Source organism: Bidens hawaiensis, unplaced genomic scaffold (genome assembly GCF_021521415.1).
Source record: "Bidens hawaiensis isolate Kalapana, Puna unplaced genomic scaffold, B.hawaiensis_p1.1 tig00045383_1, whole genome shotgun sequence".
Classification (NCBI taxonomy): domain Eukaryota; kingdom Viridiplantae; phylum Streptophyta; class Magnoliopsida; order Asterales; family Asteraceae; genus Bidens; species Bidens hawaiensis.
In genome coordinates, this window is record NW_027505937.1 from 110,194 (window position 1) to 130,435 (window position 20,242).

Genomic DNA, 20,242 nt, shown 5'->3' on the forward strand with positions numbered 1-20,242 from the left:
AACTTGACAATAGAAAATCAATTATATGTTCATTAATCAACCCAAAACAAATCGTCAATTAACCAAACCTAAGCAGTTCTAACAAGTTTAGCTACTCATATTCAGTGACGAACAATAAAATAATAATATGCAAATCATGTTTTCAATCTCTGAAAATAATAAGAACAAAAACCTGAAATAATAATAATCCTCCAAGCCGTCTCTTACTTAGTTAGTTCCACGAGAAGTCTCGATGTTATGTCCTAATTTTTAAAGGTACAACTAAATAAATGATCTAACGATTAAACGAACAAGACTCGATAATAAGGGTTTATAACGGATTTGGGGATTGATAACTATATTTTATATTTTATGAGGGTAAAAATAACTGCGCGAATGATTAGTCCAAAATCTTTCAATAATAAGATTAGATTATAATTATTAATGGAGTTTTGACGGTTTATAATCGAGCCGTTTTAGACGAGTAAAACTCTTTTTAGTTTAATTATCTCTTTTCAATATATATATATATACTAGGTAGTTTTCTTAAATCGATATGATATAAATTTATTAAAGCATATATAATTACAAAGAAAAAAAATTCCTTTAAAAGTTTAAAGGGGTTCGGTTCGTTAAAACAATTGTAAAACCATTAGTTTTTATTATATCTAACCCTATGGTGACGTCTACCACAAACAACCAAAAACACCAAGTAATTAGTCTAACATGCAATCCTAAACCAAACACGAAACTAATTCATGTAAAGATAAAATCACACGGGGTTTAATTAATATAATAATGAACAACTCAATAGCAATCATAGAATAACATCATAATAATATGAACTTGACGATAGAAAATCAATTATATGTTCATTAATCAACCGAAAACAAATCGTCAATTAACCAAACCTAAGCAGTTCTAACAAGTTTAGCTACTCATATTCAGTGACGAACAATAAAATAATAATATACAAATCATGTTTTCAATCTCTGAAAATAATAAGAACAAAAACCTGAAATAATAATAATCCTCCAAGCCGTCTCTTACTCTGTTTCTTGCGTCTCACTCCAAAATAATATATGAACTCTAACTCCGAAAGAAACAAAGTCCACCACAGGTGCCAACCACTACTTTATAATAATAATAATAATAATAATAATAGTCTTCCGTGTAAGACTCCAAATTAAAATTACTCTTCTTATCTCCTCTCAAAAGCAGCGTTGTGTACTTTTCCACTTTCGTCTAATATGTTCTAGCCGTCAAAATAATCTCCCCTTTGTGGACCACTTTTCTTTTCTTTATAAAGGGTTTAAAAACCCTTTTTTTCTTTTCCAAGCCCATTTAATTCCTTGAATTTCATGTCTTTGTTGTGCCCCCCCCCCCCCCCCAATCATTTTTCCTTGCATTGTGAACATACGTCTAAATAATGAACTGCCCAATTCACAATTAAGTTTATTAATTACAAAACAACACAAACTTTTGTTATGAAACAACTATATATTTTCCACCCTAATTATAACCAAATAAATAATATTATCAAACTTTTTATCGTTGGTTTCAAGTTTCAGTTCAAATACTCAGTTTGAAGTCGTTGTCTCTTGAAACAATTAAAACTCACATATGAGCCATTTGAGAGTGTATTTTATTAAAGATAGCTAAAAAATTATTAAAAGTGTAGGAAATATTTATATAATAATATGTATAATTTGGATCACATTATGAACGAACATACAAACAACGATTATAATCAAATTGAATTGAGGGTTAATGATGACTAGGGTTAAGAGATTGTGCCTGCTAGTTTAATTGAGGTATTATAAACGATAGCTTGTATATCAAGTTCGTATTATTGTCGGCTAGGTTAATAAGGAAGAACAGATCGATTTGATTGAATTAACATAATCACAATGTTGGTTTGGCCGAATTATGCATGTATAATACGTCCCTTGATCCAATTTCCATAAAATCTATGAGAATTGAGGTCCAAGGCATCCCAATTGGAATCGGGTTTGTGAATATTGGTATGGGTTTGGGGTCGGATCTTGGGTTAACCGTTTAGGATGATGATGATGATGATGATGATGATGATTGCATGTTGGTCCCTACATTTTAAGGGTGGAGACATATCAAGGTAATAGTTTAAGTTTGGATAAATTTTGCCAACGTATGAAAGTTATAATTATATTTTATATAATTAATTAAACCATAATATAATAATTAATTTACTCGATAAATGCGGTATAATTTCCCGAACCTTGAAAGTGGTCGGGTATTTAATAAAAATATAAATTTGAAAAATCCAAGTTGTTACAAAAATAAAATCCAACGAGGAGTGATGAAAGGATGATGACTTTTATCCTTTAGGTTTTATATTTTAGTCAACGTCTTTATGTTTTGGTACTATCTAAACTTTAGTTTGTTATTGGTAGAAACGTTGTGATATTATGTTTTATTCAATTATATTTCATAATTATGTGTAATAAGATATGTGAGACTCTATTTGTTTTTTCCAAATTCTTTTTAGGTGCATAATATAATTTTTTATTCAGTTATTTTTCATACCTTCCAACAGAAGGTTTATATGCTGCCATGAAGATTGTTAAATATAACTATTACCGGTTATTAATAAAGTTTAGTTGGTTTTAAGCTTTTAGCCCACGAAGGTTGCCTCATGCCAAACTCAATTCATGAATGGAGTTTTTGCGAACACGAACACCGGACACATACACGAACAACTAATCGAACAAATATTTGTCTTCATGTTCATTTGTTTAAAAGTGTAAACAGCTTAAACGAACACTAACAAACATAAATTAACCCACTTAAGTGAACACACGCGAACAAACATGAAAGTTATATTTCATAAAAAAAACACATCCAAAGCAATTATTTAAAATATTACAGGAAAATACATATAAACAAACATAAATGAACATATTTCTAATGAAACCATAAATAAATGTTCACAGACATAAATGAACGAACGAAGCAGGAGTCCATGTTCGCTTTTTAGTGAAACCAACAATGTTCATATTTGTTTGTTTATTAACTAAATAAACGTACAAAAACGAACTTCCCTCGATTAGGAGATAAACTACTTTGGCATGCACATTCATATTTTAATCATAAAATGCAGCAACAGAAATGTCAAAATAAGGGAGATAAAACACTAAGGAAATCGGGTGATCATAATTCTACATCAAGGTTGCAAAGGGTCAGTTTGAGATAAAGCACAATCTCACGCCAAACATAACTTTAAATGTCATTTTTGGCTTATAAAATACATGGATAATTTACTTGGGAAGAGTTTATGTATTTTGAATAATTTAAATCCTCTAAATGAATTCCGTAATATTTTAGTGTAACGGCTACGGATGGGTGAATAGTTTGCTATTATGTGGCAATTTGTAAGGAATTATCGATCATTATTTTTTTGTTTATGAAATTAAGTATCTACTTTGGGTATTTGCTAAGAGAATGAGGTGATTATCCCTTTGTGTGTTTTAGATGAAACAACTTTAACATCATACATTCTATTGACAACTTTAACATTTGGTAAAATTTTTTTTTTTTTAAAAAGCACCTAATGAAATAAAAAAAAAAAAAATCTATTTATTTATAGACTAATGTTATTGAATATGTAAATTGGCATATAGGTTAATAAGATAGCATAGGTAGATAAGAGTTTAGTTAGTTAGTTAGTTAGTTAGTTAGTTAGGGTGGTGATTTACTGAAATCATTGCAATTTCCCCTAATCTTCCTTCCTTGATAACCGTCAACAACCTTCTTCTTCTTCTTCTTCTTCTTCTTCTTCTTCTTCTTAACTTGAGTGACAGTAGTCACCATCGCAATCGGTACCTTCTGATTTACAATTCAATTCCTACAGATATGAACGGAAACGGCGATTTAGGTCAGCTTCAAGCTACTATGCACGCCATCGAAATGGCATGCACTTCGATTCAGGTCCATTTATTATCATTCAAACTGTTAGTTGATGTTAGGTAACAGCGAATATTCACTTCTTTAAATTATGCAGATTAATGTAAATCCAACGGCTGCTGAAGCTACCATATTATCCCTAGGCCACTCCCCTGGACCCTACCAGGCATGCCGGTTTATTATTGGTAACTTAATACACTCATCTCTTATTGTTTTTTTTTTTTTAACATTATTATTATTAGGTTTATAATGCAAGAGTTCAAACTTTATTGTGTCCAGAAAATTCTCAGTTGGCAAATGCAAGGTTTCAGGCCGCCTCAGCAATTCGAGATGCAGCCATACGAGAATGGTCATTTCTTTCATCTGACGAGAAGAAAACCTTGATCAGGTATTCTAACAACTTTGCACTCATTGTCACATCATTCAATTATAAATATCAGTGTTGCTTATTATATCTACACTCTCACCATTTGTGTAAATAATCAATGTTTGTTAATTTTGTTTTGCATGCTTCTTTTTTCTATCTCCAAAGTAATTAATGTTTATTCTTCCTGCAGTTTTTGCTTGTCCTATGTAATGAAACATGCAAGTTCACCGGAGGGATATGTTCTATCAAAAATTTCATCTGTTTCAGCTCAATTGATGAAAAGGGGTTGGTAAGTTCACAAAATTTGAACCACAATTAAGAATGCTGATTTAAGCTGTTTGCACTTTGTTTCTTTTTGCGTCACATTTTTTTATAATGGGGAAAGTGAATATCGGGCTGTTAGGCATCCAGCTTGTATGCGAAACCTACTAAAATTTCACATTTTGATTAAAACGTAATAAAAATTAATATAAATCTCTTTTGTTTACGATCTGTGTTTTTCTTCCTGCTCTTCCCCTTCTCTCCCAAGTCGATCCCGATTGTTCAATCTTTATACTTGTTCTTGGTCAAAATATCTTTTGCTTTAACTCATTTCAACCATTTCGTTCTATTCAACCATTAGTATGGTATTACTTGGCTTTAACTAAACTAACACTGAATGGAATATAACCTAATTAAACTAAGTTGTAAACCAAGAATACATAAAACTAAACAATGGCTGTTTTTGATTAATGGACAAAAACTGCACCTAACTTGGCGGGTTGCGTTTATGTAATCTATTTAAAGAAAACAAAGAAAGATGTGTGACTGTATCAATTTGGATAGTGGCCTGTATATAGATTTGGAATACTTTAACACCAGCTTGGATTAAGTGATTTAAATTCTTTTCTGAAATCAATTCTGGTGAGAACAGGATGAAAGACGAAAATGATGGAGCCAATGAGTTGGTTTTGTAAAGATATTAAATTATTTTTGTTTAGGTTTTAATCGAATGATGTAGTTTTGATGAATTTCGCGTACAAGTGGGAGGCCTAACAGCCCCATATTCACTTTCCCCTTTTATAATATTCTTTTTACGCATATACTTTAAAGCCATTTAAAAGAAATTAAAGTCTTGCTAACTGCTTCAGCTTGTCTGGCTCGAGTGTAGGCTAGAGTTTACTGCTGCTGAGAGGGATGGATTTTTCTCCGAGGTAAACTTTTACAACCTATATAACGAGATAGTGTCAGTCATCACAATATCACATGTTTCGTCTCTAATACTTATTGCATATATTCGTCAGTGGCATGAATATAATTCAATTTTTTTTGGACTTTAGATACATTTTGCTATCGTTGGTAACCATGGATTAGATGTGCAGTTCATTGGAATCAATTTTCTTGAGTCATTGGTACATATCACACGCGACCAATTTCGTATATATCACACGCTATCAATTTTCACTTTTGAAATTATTTGGAGATGTTACTCATGCTTTAAATTCCAGGTGTCTGAATTTTCTCCATCTACTTCTACTGCTTTGGGCCTTCCTAGAGAGTTCCATGAGCAATGCCGAAAGTCTCTGGAGCATGATTATTTAAAGGTTTTTATTTACTATATTGCCCCTATTAAACCATTCCCCTTTGGCATTCATGAATTGGTGGTATCAAGGTTAGGCAAATGGTCAAAATGGTTTGGGTCAGATAGGCCAGTAACTTTTTCTTGGGTTTCTTTTTAATATTTAAGATTCGAGAAGACAATGTTACAATAATAAACTGAATATTTAAGCAAAATCGTTTTAAGAGGTTTGCATTAAATTTTGACTTTTGGTTGACTTTTAACACGTCAGCTTATTCTATCCGTTCTTCTTTTACCTTTGACTGACCCATTTGAGATAAAACACAACCCAAGTTCACCCGTTTGTGATAGGGGTGCGCATGGGTTTGTTTGGGCTAAAACCGAACCAAAAACCGAATTTTCGGTTTTTGAGTTTAATCCTTTTGGCTTTTGCTAATTAACACATAATTGATTATTACACATTTGTGCTAAAATAGTTGGGTTACAGTATAATTAAGTTCTTATAAATTACTTAGAAGTTAGAACTCAAAAATAAAAATTGAAATTACATAAATTCGGTCTGGTTCGGTTTTAATACCTGCAAAACCGAAAACAAACCAAAAGTTCAGCTTTTATGAAAACATAAAACCAAACCGTCGGTTTTTGTTTGGACTCAGTTGTTTCGATTTGGTTTTTTGCATACTTTTAAAGGCATTACTGTGAAGCACGAAAATTCTAGTATTATTAAATTTTTATAGAACAAATGAAACTCAAAAATTAAAAATTATTAAAAAGGTCGTACATGATCGAACCCTAGAAAGTTTATCTTTGTGCTTTTCGCTTTTCACTTTCTAATTTTCTTATTTCTATCTTTTTATGTTTACAGAATTTCTATTCTTGGGCAGTGAAGGCTGCACAAAGTGTCACAACTCAAATTACAAATTCTGAAGCTGCAAAGTCAGAAGATAGAGTTTGTGCAACGGCTCTTCGTTTCATGCTCCAAGTTCTTAACTGGGATTTTAGTAACAGTGGCAGAGTTGTAAAAAACAGCTTGGACGTGTTTTCATTTGTTGCTAAAGAAGATAGTAACTCAACTTATACACTGGTCCAGGTAATCATTTTTCTCTTTTACTGAACTATTTGTTTGATCTTTTTGATTCACTCGAGCTTTTTCGGCCTCTGTTCACTTTCTATTCATCACTAGAGTTTTAAAATCTACATAAAAGCACTAAACTTTCATTAAATAATGTTTTGGCGCATGTTAAATTTTAAAAGTGGCGCATGCATTTTTTGGTGGGACTTAATTTAATAAGTATAACTAATTTTTACCTTTTTTTGAAGCTTGGGTCTTCATGGCGAGACGTTTTGATTACAAGTGGCCACATAGAGTGGCTATTAGGGTTGTATGGTGTACTGAGGGAGAAATTCTCAGGCAGTTATTGGGTTGACTGTCCTCTTGCGGTTTCTGCTCGCAAACTCATAGTACAGCTTTGCTCTCTCACAGGAACCATATTTCCATCTGGTAATCATTATTCTTTTATTTATTTATTTGTTGTTGTTATTATTATTATTATTTTGGGGTGGGGGGGGGGGGGTGGTTTAAAATGTTTCATTTAATCTAACGCTTTCCTTTAATCATAGACGCCAGTGCTTCTCAAGGGAAGCATCTTCTGCAACTATTATCTGGAATAATTCAATGGATTCATCCTCCTGATGTTATTGCAAAAGCAATTGAAAATGGAAGAAGTGAGAGGTAGTATATCTACAGGTGACAATATGGGTGGGTCAGCTGGGTTGGGTAAAATGATTTAGGATGTTTAAGCCATAAAAGTAAACTTTTGGCGACTTAACCTTTTTAGGCTATTTTCTATATTACCCATGAGAGAGAAAACATAACCCGTAGTCAAACTTGTCTTCTTTATATATATTTTGGCAGGTGGAATTTACCTTCATTGATATTGTGTTTTGATGCATTTTTGTTTTTTGTTCAGTGAGTTGCTTGATGGTTGTCGTGGACTCTTATCCATATCTGCTGTTACCAATCCAGTTATGTTTGATGACCTGTTGAAACACACAAGGTAACTTAAATGTGTTTATCTAACAGTAGGTACACTTTCAGCACTTAAAAGAATCAATGACATCAAATGTTCATCTACTTTTTTTTACCCGTTTGATGTTCAGGCCTTTTGGTACGCTCAGTTTGTTGTCTGCATTAATGTGTGAAGTTATTAAAGACCTTATGACCAAAGATATGGAAGAAGAACCGTGGAGTTGGGTTGCACGTGACATCTTACTGGATACATGGACAACCCTCTTAACTGTAAGTGGTTAATTAGCTCAGTTATAATGTATAACACCCGCTACAACGACTTGTGCATCAGTTTTATGGTTGTTTTGTAGGAGACAAACACTTCTGGTGTGACATCATTGCTTCCACCGGAAGGAATAAATGCCGCTGCTAATCTTTTTGTCCTGATTGTAGAATCAGAACTAAAGGGTATGTTTGGAACTTTGGATTTTGCAGTGTTTACATTTTTGTTTGTTTTAAGTATCGTTTAGTTTGACATTGTACCGTGAATGAGACAGCTGCATCGGCAAGTGAAGAGAAAGAAGAATACTTTCAAGCTTCTGTAGCTGGTAACCTACTTTTACTTGTCATATATTATGATCACAAGTGGCAATGTTGACCCATTTATATAGAAATGGGTCAATTTGGAATTGAGCTATGGTTTTATAACATGTCAAATGAGTTAAACTAAAAAGAGCTCGAGTCAAATCTTGACCCATTTATATAGAAATGGGTCAATTTGGGCTATGGTTTTTTAACATTTAAAATTAGAAACTAAGAAGTGCTCAGGTCAAATGTTGACTCATTTATATAGAAATGGGTCAAGTTGGTTATAACTTTGTAACATGTCAAATGGGTTAAACTACAAAGCGCTCGGGTCAAATGTTGACACAATTATATAAAATGGGTCAACTTGGGTTATGGTTGTATATGCCAGATGTGCTAAACTACAAAGCGCTCGGTCAAATGTTGACCCACTTATATGGAAATGGGTCAATTGTTGGCTATAAAATAGATTAATATTTAGGTAATCATACTCGAAATCTCAATTATTTATTTGAAAAATAAGAATAAAAAGGTAAATAAAAGAGTGTTAGTGGGTCTGCCCAACCTGGTCAAACTGTTTTAACTTGAACTGTGTCTTTCATGATCTTCATTTGCTTTTTCTAAAGTAACTCTGTAACTCGTGTATTTTGTTTGTAGCAATGGATGAGAGATTGAGTTCTTATGCCCTGATTGCACGAGCTTCTATTAATGTTACAATCCCTTTTCTTACTGGACTTTTAACTGAGCGTTTTGCAAGGCTTCATCAGGTACTTGTACAAAAGTTAAACATAATATAAATAATTTGTTCATTTATTCTCTATTTTTCTTAATGTCTTGTTAATGTTGTCTTTTTATTGGATGGTCTATAGGGAATTGGGATAAGTGACCCAACTACAACAATGGAAGAGCTTTATTCACTTTTGTTGATAACTGGTCATGTATTGGCAGATGAAGGAGAGGGTGAAACACCCTTGGTAAACCTCTTAGCAGTTATTTTATCAGCATAACATAGTTTTGGAAGAATTTTCTTTAATTATGTAATTTTACTGATTTCAGATACCATTGGCTATAGAAACACGTTTTCCAGAGTACACGGAAACAGAAAAACATCCAGTAGTTGTACTTTCTTGGTAAATTTCCCACTTAGTTCTTTCTTGTTTATGACTGTTGGGAGATCAAAACTATAGCTGCAAATTTATATGAGTAACCGTCTTTTATCGTATTTCTTTTATGAAGGGTTATTGGGCTTGGCTACAATTCTGTTGCTCTTTAAATTATGCTTTTAGTTTATTTTGCGATATTCAGTTAAGGATATCATTCCTTTTAGGGATGCGCATGGTTTGGCTAGTGTCAAATTTGGACTCAAACCAAACCAAAAACCCAAAATTCGGTTTTTGGACTTAATATATAGAAAGTTATAATCTATAAATAAATAACAAAAGTCGGTGTTTTGGGTTCGGATTTAATGGTTAGGTTCGGCTTTTTTGGTTTTCGGTACACGCAGAACCGAACCGGAAATTCGGTTTAAAAGAAAGTCTTTCCAAACCATTGGTTTGGATTAGGTTTGGTTATTTCTGTTCTGTTATTCCGGTTACTGGTCGGTATTTTTGGTTTCATGCACACCCTTAATTGTTCTTGTGTAATTTGTTTATTTTGAAGGTCTATCATAAAGTTTGCAGAGCAGAGTTTAGATTCAAATATGAGAGCAGCTTTCTTCAGCCCTCGACTTATGGAGGTAATAAACTTAAAAATTGAAATATTAGTTTCTAGTAAATAGCTTGCTTTATGCTTATACAAAGTTTTTAATATAATTTTTGACATTATGGTTAGGCAATCATATGGTTCCTTGCTCGATGGTCATGTACATACTTAATGACAGCTGGAGAAATGCAAAGTTTAAAAAGCCCCATCGATGAGGTCACCCTTCTTCAGATGCAGCAATCCCGAAAAGCACTGCTTAGTTTCTCTTCAGAGCATACTCAGGGGAAAAACTTGCTTGATATAATCGTCCGAATATCTTTAACAACATTGGTTTCCTATGCGGGCGAAAAAGATTTGCAGGTATCAAGTGTCAATTTATGCTCACTTGTTTAGTCAACAAAGCAGGTTTGACCTTTAGGTGGTAATAATAATAATAATATATGTATTTCATCTGTGTGACAGGCGCTCATGTGTTTCCAGCTTCTTGGTGGACTTGTTAGGCGGAAAAGTATACGTGCACACCTTGTCGCTTTGGTTAGCATCTTATCTTTTGTAGCACCTCCTTTTGTTATTAGACGTTCGTGCCCATTTACTAATTATTTAGTTTTGGCTTCGTGCAATTTGAAGCACATTAATATTAGGCGGCCTGTAACGAACTGAACGAACACGAACGAGGCGTGTTGGTGTTCCTTTGTTTAAATTTTAACCGAACAAATCAAACACGAATAATTAAAACGAACGTGGTTTCTTGTCCGTGAACGTTAATTAAGGACATGAGCGTGTTTGTGTACGCTTATGTTCGTTCGTCAATGTATAAACGAACAGTTCACAAATGTAAACGGACACAAATGAATGAACATAAGTTGAAATAGATGTCCAAACATTAATATGTTGGACCTAAAAAATTTAATAAAACTAGACTAAGTTGTAATTGATGGTATTTTAACTTCTCAAAACTATAATAAATTGTAAGTTCCTCAAAATATTAATGAATATGTAAACAAGCGAGCAAACATAAAGAAACGAACGTAAACGGATGTTCATGAATGTAAATGTACGAACAAGAAATGTATTCATTTTCGTTAATTTACCTAAATAAACAAAAAAAATTATGTTCATGTTCGTTTGTATATTGAATAAACGAACTTCCCAGTGAGCGATTCACTAAAAGTTCGGTTCATTTATAGGTCTAATTAATATGATGGTAGCTTGTGTAATATCTTCTTTTGGTATCTTGTTTTCCCTTATTTCTGAAACTAATGATCATAAATGTCATATTAACTTCTGAAATGGTTATGTTGGCTAAAACTATTCTTTTACTGTAGGACTCATGGCGTGATCTAGCACATTGCTTTACCAATGACCAAGTGCTATTGTCCTTAAATGCTACTCATCAGGTAATTCAATAACATTTTTTACCTTTTTCTAATTTCAGCTTTACATCAACCTCGTATTTACTAATAAATTTATATAATATTATTGTTAAACATAATTGCAGCGTTCCTTGGCTCAGACCCTTGTTCTTTCTGCTTCCGGCATAAAAAATTCAGCAGAAGCAAATCAGTAAGATAGTTTATTTTATTTCTAAATTCTGATATTATCTTTCACACATGTCATCTAATATTTTATTTTGAATTCTTGAAAGGTACATAAGGGATCTCACAAGCCATATGACTGCTTATCTTAATGATATATCTTCTAAGAAAGACATCAAGATTATTTCTCAGCAGCCAGATGTTATTCTTGTGGTAAGAGAAAAAAACAATTAATATACTTTCAATTTTAATTTAAATATTAATTTTTGCAAAATCATGTGTTTCTCCTAGGTCACATGCTTACTGGAACGGCTTCGAGGAGCTTCAAGTGCTTCAGAACCAAGAACACAGAAGGCAATATATGAAATGGGATTTTCAGTTTTGCAACCGATTCTTAAATTTCTTGAGGTTTACAAGCTTGAGGTATTATAATTAAAATGTGATACAAAATGTAATTTCTTATATTATATGCTGATTTTCAGATATGTTTAGCCTGCAGTTGTGTATCTGTTACTTAAGGTTGTTGTTGACTGGGTGGAGGGTCAAATCATCTATTTAGAGTCTCATGAGACTGCATTGGTTATTGAATTCTGTATGCGCCTGCTTCAACTTTACTCTTCCCACAATATTGGCAAGGTACTAACTTTATCGTTTTTTAATTTAATAAACGAACATGAACAAAGGTTTTTGTACTTTTAGTTAAACGTATGAACACATCTCGTTCAATCATTTATGTTCTTTCATCTACATTCATTTATGTCTGTTAGTTTACGTTTGTTTGTTTATATATTCATTTAAATTGTCAGCCGCATTACAATTTAGTCTAGTTTTATTAAATTAAAAATATCACCCATTAGAGTTTGCTCAGTTATGTTCGTTTATATTCATTCATCTATGTTCAAATATATTTGTTTGTTAATGTTCATTTACATTCATGAACCATTCTTTTAATTAATAACAAATGAACATAAACGAACATGTTTATTTTCTTAACAACCAAACACGAACAAGAAAACCCCATTCGTTTAACTGTTCATGTTTGATTGTTTGATCAGTGAAAGTTAAACGAACAAACATGAACATGCCCTGTTCATGTTCTTATCAGTTTTTTTTTTTTTTTTTGGTTTTTAACTTCCTATCACTGCCTACATGTTTCAGATATCTTTAAGCATTTCAAGCAATTTACAAAGTGAAGCAAATGCTGAAAAATACAGGGATTTGCGTGCTCTTCTACAGCTTCTTCATAAACTATGCACAAAAGATATGGTATGCATTGGTCAACATTTCTTTGTCAACCCGACTTCTGATTTATAATCTTTTACATCAAAATTTAAAATTTTCAGGTTGACGTTTCATCAGCTGCCAGCGAGGATCAGCAAACAAGCATTTCTCAGGTATCACTATTTTCATATTCTCTATTATAATAAACGACTGATTAGCATACTATAGATTATAGAATAAGTATATAACTAAACTGGTTAATTTTGGTGTTGTCTGCAGGTTATATACGCTGGTGTTCACATTGTTAGTCCTCTGATAACAGTAGAAATGTTGAAGTATCCTAAGCTTTGTTATGATGTAAGATTTGAACTTTTACAACGGGATTAATTATATCTTGATTCTAATTTCCAGGTCTAAATGTCTAACTAATATATATATTTTTTGATTTTTGATATTTACTTTGGGAGTAGCATTTTACTCTGCTGTCACATATGTTGGAGGTTTACCCTGAAATGATTCCCAAATTAAACCAAGAAGCCTTCAGTCATATTTCAGGAACTCTTGATTACGGTCTCCATCACCAGGTAGATAAAATATCCATAACTAGTTTATAGTTTATAATAACTTTGCACTATTCATTTACAAATGGTACCCGTACATGTTAGAAGTGCCATTTTCGACCCATTTTCAGGTTATGTTAACAGTTTAAACAAATAAATTCAAATAAATAAACATTATAAGTATACAAGCCAAACAGACTGAAAATAATGGGCCGAAAAGGCCTCGGTTTTTACAATGTTTTTGGTTCGGTTTAGGTTTTCTCGGTTTACTTTTAGGTCGAAAAGGCCTCGGTTTGAGACTAAATTTCTTTTTTAATTAATTATTAATTAATTATTACACATTTAGACCTAAGATTTTGGGTTACATAATTAATTAATTTCTTATAAATCACTTAAAATTGGTTTCTGTTGGTTTTTCTGTTTGGTATGGTTTCAATCAGTCCAGTTCAGTTTTATTGGTTGATGCAAAACTGAAACCGAACCGAAAATTGGTTTTTAAAAAACATAAAACCAAATCGTCAGTTTGATATGGGTTCGGTCATTTTGTTTTGGTTACATCAGCTACGATTTCATTCAGTTTTGTGCAATACCCCTAAGAGTGTATTTTCCATACATAAAACCTTTTACATCATTCTATTCAAAACAATAGAATTGTATTGAAATATTATAATTTTCTTAATCATATCAGACACTTAATATTATTAATAAAAAAATTATGAAAGAAGGATACCGGGTCATCCCTACCTAAAAATCACCTATTTGGACCCGTTGGTCAACTTGGACGCGTTTCACCACTTCTAAAATTGTTGTACTTTCTTTGGGTGATGATAGGATGAAGAGGTTGTTGGCATGTGTTTAAGATCTCTGAGAGCACTTGCATTCTACCACTACACAGAAAGAGAGGGGGGTAAAGACGGGTTAGGTCCACATGCTACAAGCTATAAGGATGCTGATGGCAATTTGCAGGATGGCATTCTTGGTAAATTCTTGCGATCGTTGCTGCAACTAATTCTCTTTGAGGATTACAGGTAACATGCAACTCTATGCTGTTATATTATTGTAATAATGACTTATAGTTTCTTTGTGGTTCAATCCTCGTAATTGTATGATTTTGAATCTTATGTTTTTGTGCTTACAGCATGGATCTTGTAGGAGGTGCGGCCGATGCTCTTTTCCCATTAATTTTATGTGACCATGGTCTTTACCAGGTATCTCTCTACCCTTTTTTTAAAGTTCATTCTGTTTCAAATTTGTTTTCTTTCTGTTTAATTACGTTTGGATGAAGGTGATTTGTGATATCAAGTTTTATAGGAGCTATGCCCGTTGGCTTGAATCCTAAAGTTTATTTGGTCTGTGTTGTTTTGAGAATTTTTAAAAATAGGGTATTTTTTTTTAAAAAATGTTTGTAAAACTTTTTGTTTTTATTTTTTATAAGTATAGTTCCCAGGGTTTAAAACCCTGGGTTATTCCTCCTACAACCTTTTCAATGTTTTTTTATTTTTTCAATTTCAGTTTAAGATATAGTTTAGGTTTTCTCTAATGGTTTATAATGTTTTTTTTTTGGAAATTAGAAACCAGAAAAGCTAAATTTTATCAAAGCCTTTTTTTTTAAATTTCCGTTCGATGTAATTTAGTTTTTCTTTACTAATTTATTTATAGTATTTACTAGCTTTTTTCCCCGTATTATGGGGTTTGTTTTACATTATTCGTTTCTAATATTTATATATTTTTCTGAATTTTAATTTTATTTACTGTAAGAAAGTTAATAATATTTAGGGATTCTCAAATAAGTGAGATGTTATAACCCGGTTTAAAAGCTATATGGGTTTGATGAGACCCATGACCCGCTTATATTTTTTACTACAAAATTGTTTCTTAATTGTAAATAACTAGCATTGTTACTCGCGCATTGCATCTGGTTTTTGTTTGTGTTTAGTTAGAAATATCATAATTATCTTGTGCTATTTAGCTATATTACATTTAAGTTTAGATTTCATACATAATGTTCGATATAATTTAACGAATTATCATTTATATATAAATGTAGAAATTAGTAACCCTAATTAACAGAAGCAAGCGCAACACTAACATAGAATTAAACTATGGTTTGATTTTATACCAAATAGTGAATTAAGCGTACGGAAGAATACCAACCATTTGGCGATGCAAACTGAACAGATGGAGAAATTGAAAGATGTGCAAATCAAATTGATAAATAGAAATGATATGAAGGGGTGGGTATTTACAGGGTATTTTAGGATAACATTGAGCCATACACTACACATATAGAACATACAAACTACTGTTATAAGATCAAAGTTTTCATGGTTTAATTAGAAATATGGCTCTGACTTCGAACTTGGCATATTTACTCTTGATGTATGGTATATGCAATCAAGACAACATAAAAAATTTGTCATAAAGGATGAATATCTTACATTCCTTGATTCCCTCCAAACCCTAGTAAAATATTATATTCACCCAACAAAATCAAAATATCAAACATTGGCAGATTATATATTACAAACAAACAAACATGTTTAGACATTATGTGTATGATTAAAACATTGCTTATAATTTTACAAAACCAAACGTACCAGAAAGGTAACCACATTTGAATTTCTTAACACCCATTGTTTATTTGCCCTAAATCGATTCCCATTGAAGAGATTCTGACACAAATTTAGATGAACTTTTGGTCAATTTGGAACCTTCATCATCGTTCAATCAAAATTTAATCAAACCCCAATTTCTCAAAGTAATCTTGCGAAACTTGGAAAATCAAACGAATGAAGATTACAACAATCAAAATTTGAAATCATCCTTTGATCAAGTTTGGTTAAATTGTTACAATCAATATGATCATTTGAAACATCGCTTTTAATCTGAAGAGAAATCTTCAATTGCAAACCAAAGTAAGGAATCAAAAGGATATAACTGAATAATCAAAACTGTAGTTTTTCTAATGAATCTTCAATTATTGAAGAATACCCAGAGACCCTTATTTGGAATTTATTCACACTAAAAGTGAGGGGGCCGGTATTAATCGTGAAGTTTGACAAAAACTGTCGTGTAGAAGCCGTGAATCAAGGGCTATTACATGTTGATCATTCAGATTGCAATTAATGACTAGCAGAATCAAATTCACACAACTAAACCCCTTTTAGTAGAAATCTAATCGCAAATGTATTTAAACGAATTATATTAATTATAAAGAAGCACAACACCAGAAGAACGGGGAAGGGAGCGGTTGAAGAAATATATATGGAAACATAATTAATTGAAAGGGGTATATATATTGAATCAACCGGTACTTAATCTGTTTTTGAAACGACGTGATGGTTGGCCGGAAACCGTCGTAACCCTCTTCTTTCCGTTAAATGTGAAGTAGTAGTTGAAGATGAAATTTGAACCATTGCATTTGTTTAAACCAAAAATACATATATTGCTTTAAATATAAATTGAATATTAATGAAGTCCAAATAATTTGCTAAATGAAAGTGGCGCATGGAAACAATGCAAACACATACAAATGTTATAAAAAGGAAAAAAAAACTTATGTTCATTGGATTGCACCAATTCTAATTGTAGTTATTGGAATATCTTTTTTTAAAAATCAAATATTAATTTTAGTATATCCTTATTTAATAGGATTTTCATATCAAATATTTGGTGAGATTAATTTTTAATTTAATGAGATGTTATAACCCGTTTAAGGGTGAGACCCATACCTGTGAATTCGGGTCACATGCATGAGAAGTCTTCGTTTACAAATAAAGCAATATGGTGGATTGAGAAAATTTGGGGAGCAACCAGAGAGCTTTTAAAGGTTTCTTTTATATATATTTAAGATTATAAATCTAAATATTGAGTTTTTATTGAATTATTTTTTTCTATAGTGAATATAAATTATATTGAAAACTAAGTTGTATCGAAACATATAGTGTTCTTTGGAAATTATAAAAATAAAAAATAAAAACTAGGTTATACATAGAATTATATCAAATTGTAGGAAATTTAAACAAAATTGTTATTAAAGAAAAACTACATTGTATCTTAAGTGAAAATAAAAAGAACCTTGAAAATAGGTGATCAGGTTTTGAATCTGGTAACAACATTTTTAAAATACAACATAAACGAAAAAACAACAGTCCTACAAATTTTTATAGAAAATACCATGTATTTAAAAAACAAATCGTTTTGAAAACCCACTTTGCATGGACCTATTGAACTAGGGCTGTTCACGAACCGAGCCGAACCGAGCGAGCTTCTGCTCGAACTCGGCTCGAATAGTAACCGAGCGGCTCAGTTCGGTTCGAATTTAAGTAAACGAGCAAGAAAGCGTTGCTCGAACTCGGCTCGAATTGAAACCGAGCGGCTCGGCTCGGCTCGTTTTCGCTCAGATTGGAATGAAGAATACGAGAGGACTACACTTTAAGACCGAGAGCGGCCTTTGAATAGCTGTTAGCGTGCGACTCCTATTTGGATTCTCCGATTCAACGGCGTGGATATAGAGTAGTGGAGTCGTGGCATTGATTGTGACGGTGTGGATCAAGAGGGTGACAACTGATGTTGTGATTGTGCTGGTTTGAATCGATGCAGGTTAGTAGTTAGGGATTTGGTTCTCCATGAAAGTGTTGTTGAAGTGGACTGTGGCGGCTTGGCGGTGGAAACATAAGATAATGACATATTGTGAAATGTGAATTTAGTCTTTTAGGGTTTGTGTTACACGGTTACACCACTGCATATTTATTTTTATTTATTTAATATTTCAAGTAAACTAATAGTAAATATAATTTAATATTTCAGTATTACTTATAAATTAAATATATCTATATCTTTGTACACATAAGTGTATATATAATGATATGCACACACACACACACACACACACATATATATATATTAAAACAAACTAAAAATATTCGAGCCGAACCGAACCGAGCAAACCCTTGCTTGTTGCTTGGCTCGTTTACAAACCGAACCGAGCAGAGCGGCTCGTTTACAATCGAGCGAAAAAACGAGCGAGCAATTTCCAAGCAATTTTCGAGCGAGCGGTGAGCGAGTTCGAGCGACGAGCGGTTTGGACGGCCCTATTAATTGAACTAATTAGCTAAAGGGTCAGATACACGCAACACTCTCAACCAATTAAATTATGAGCGGGTTGATTTGGGTTATGTTATACTGCTTACCCGTCGACAGGGTCAAAAATGCTTAAAAATCAGCTGATGTGTATTTTAAAATTTAGATCCCCACTTCATAAATTACTCTATGCAGAAAGAAAGAAAGAAAAAAGATATAAATATAGTACTTATACAGTCTTTGTAAAATTTAGCACTTGCAAAGTTGCAAATTGTGTCATAATTTTCTGTTAGCTAAAAACAAAGCAACTAGGAACATGTTTTAGGTCTAATCTGGTAATTACTTGTGCAGAGATTATGTGGTGAATTGATTGAAAGACAACCGAATCCAGTACTGAAAACAAGAATGGCTGGTGCATTGCACTCGCTAACAACCTCGGGCGATATTTCCCCGTCTGCGGATCGATTAAACATGAGAAAATTCAGAAAGAATCTTAACCAGTTTCTCGTTGATGTCCGTGGCTCTCTGCGTGTTATTTGATGATTCCATGCATGGAAAACAACTTTCAAGAAATATTTTTGGCCACATGAATGGTGGTTGGTGCAGGACCATGATTCCTCGTGTGACGAGTCATGATTGTTATGAACTAGTTGGTATTATTCTCTGTACATTCTATCTCGAGTTTGCGTGTTTGAAAGACACAAGGAGGTAGGTATCTGATGTAGGAGTGAAAAGGTTTTGAAGGTAAAAGCTACAAGTGATGTTGGGTTTTAAAATGAGAGTAATGGATTTAATTGTTTCATTTTTTGTTTAGTTTGATTATTGAAGTATAGTGAGGTTCAATATGAAGAAAATTTTCGTTACTTAGATGGGTTTAGGAACACGTGTTCGTTTAAGTTGAAAACAATGTTTGCGTAAGCAGACTTGACATGAGAGAGGTTGCTTGCATGGTTTTGTTAGTTTTCGATATGTTTTTTTAAGGCAAGCGAGACCAACTTTATTGAACACCAAAAATACAACGCCACTAGCAAGTTGCTAGCTACACTAACAAGCCAAACTCCAGAAGCAAACACCATAAACTACTGCAGGAAGTTATTCGACCGGACCACTGGACAATTGGACATCACTATCCGACCTGTTTTTTAACCACTAGAACCTAAGACTTTTGACCTCTTATGTTGGTGATCTTTTTGTTAGGAGCATTTTACCCTTTTTTTAGGCATATAGTTTTAGATAATTCCAACTAGGGATTTTTTACATATATCCCTTACTAAGACCACCGGCGTTATAGCCCAAAACGCCTTCGAAGAAGCCCCACTAAGCCCTTTATTTACATATTTTCCCAACCTTAAAAATCCAATTACATATTTTCCCTTATATTAAAGTTTAAAGTACCTTTTTACCCTTCTTAAAATGCTTAAACCTTTACAACTATAAATAAAAAAACAAAATAAATAAATAAGAGGACATCTTCTTCTCCAACCTAGACTTAGGGATTTGATTTTCCGGCGAGTTTCTGGCCACTTCACACTACCAGAAACCACCACCATCTTCTCCATCCTACTTTATGCAAATGCCAACCTTAATTTCACATCCTACTTGATCCACACCCTCTCCTATTCCACCGTTTTCCTCTACCTAACCCCACCGGTGATGCTGATTCCTCCACCCCGCTACTTTTGAAACGATTGTAGAATCAAAAGA

General features: G+C 32.8%; 1 protein-coding gene across 1 annotated transcript; it reads left to right on the top strand.

Moving 5' to 3' along the window:
- Window positions 1-3,857: 3,857 nt before the first annotated feature.
- LOC143616037 (uncharacterized) lies at window positions 3,858-19,145 on the top strand. Its single transcript, XM_077088998.1, has 32 exons — window positions 3,858-3,945; window positions 4,019-4,106; window positions 4,201-4,309; window positions 4,479-4,577; window positions 5,439-5,481; window positions 5,608-5,679; window positions 5,776-5,871; window positions 6,712-6,936; window positions 7,167-7,347; window positions 7,467-7,578; window positions 7,817-7,903; window positions 8,007-8,145; window positions 8,226-8,322; window positions 8,412-8,462; window positions 9,097-9,206; window positions 9,309-9,413; window positions 9,496-9,569; window positions 10,099-10,174; window positions 10,270-10,500; window positions 10,603-10,674; window positions 11,466-11,537; window positions 11,639-11,703; window positions 11,786-11,888; window positions 11,967-12,098; window positions 12,168-12,311; window positions 12,834-12,941; window positions 13,019-13,069; window positions 13,176-13,253; window positions 13,367-13,480; window positions 14,288-14,484; window positions 14,595-14,664; window positions 18,890-19,145. The coding sequence occupies exons 1-32, from the start codon at window positions 3,871-3,873 to the stop codon at window positions 19,076-19,078; spliced, it is 3,465 nt and encodes a 1,154-aa protein (XP_076945113.1). The 5' UTR covers window positions 3,858-3,870; the 3' UTR covers window positions 19,079-19,145.
- The last annotated feature ends 1,097 nt before the right edge of the window (window positions 19,146-20,242 follow it).

Coding starts and splice junctions, on each gene's coding strand:
- LOC143616037 (XM_077088998.1), top strand. CDS start 3,871: ATGAACGGAAACGGCGATTTAGGTCAGCTTCAAGCTACTATGCACGCC. Junction 5,482..5,607: donor GGGATGGATTTTTCTCCGAG/GTAAACTTTTAC, acceptor TTTGGACTTTAG/ATACATTTTGCTATCGTTGG. Junction 9,570..10,098: donor CCAGTAGTTGTACTTTCTTG/GTAAATTTCCCA, acceptor TTTATTTTGAAG/GTCTATCATAAAGTTTGCAG.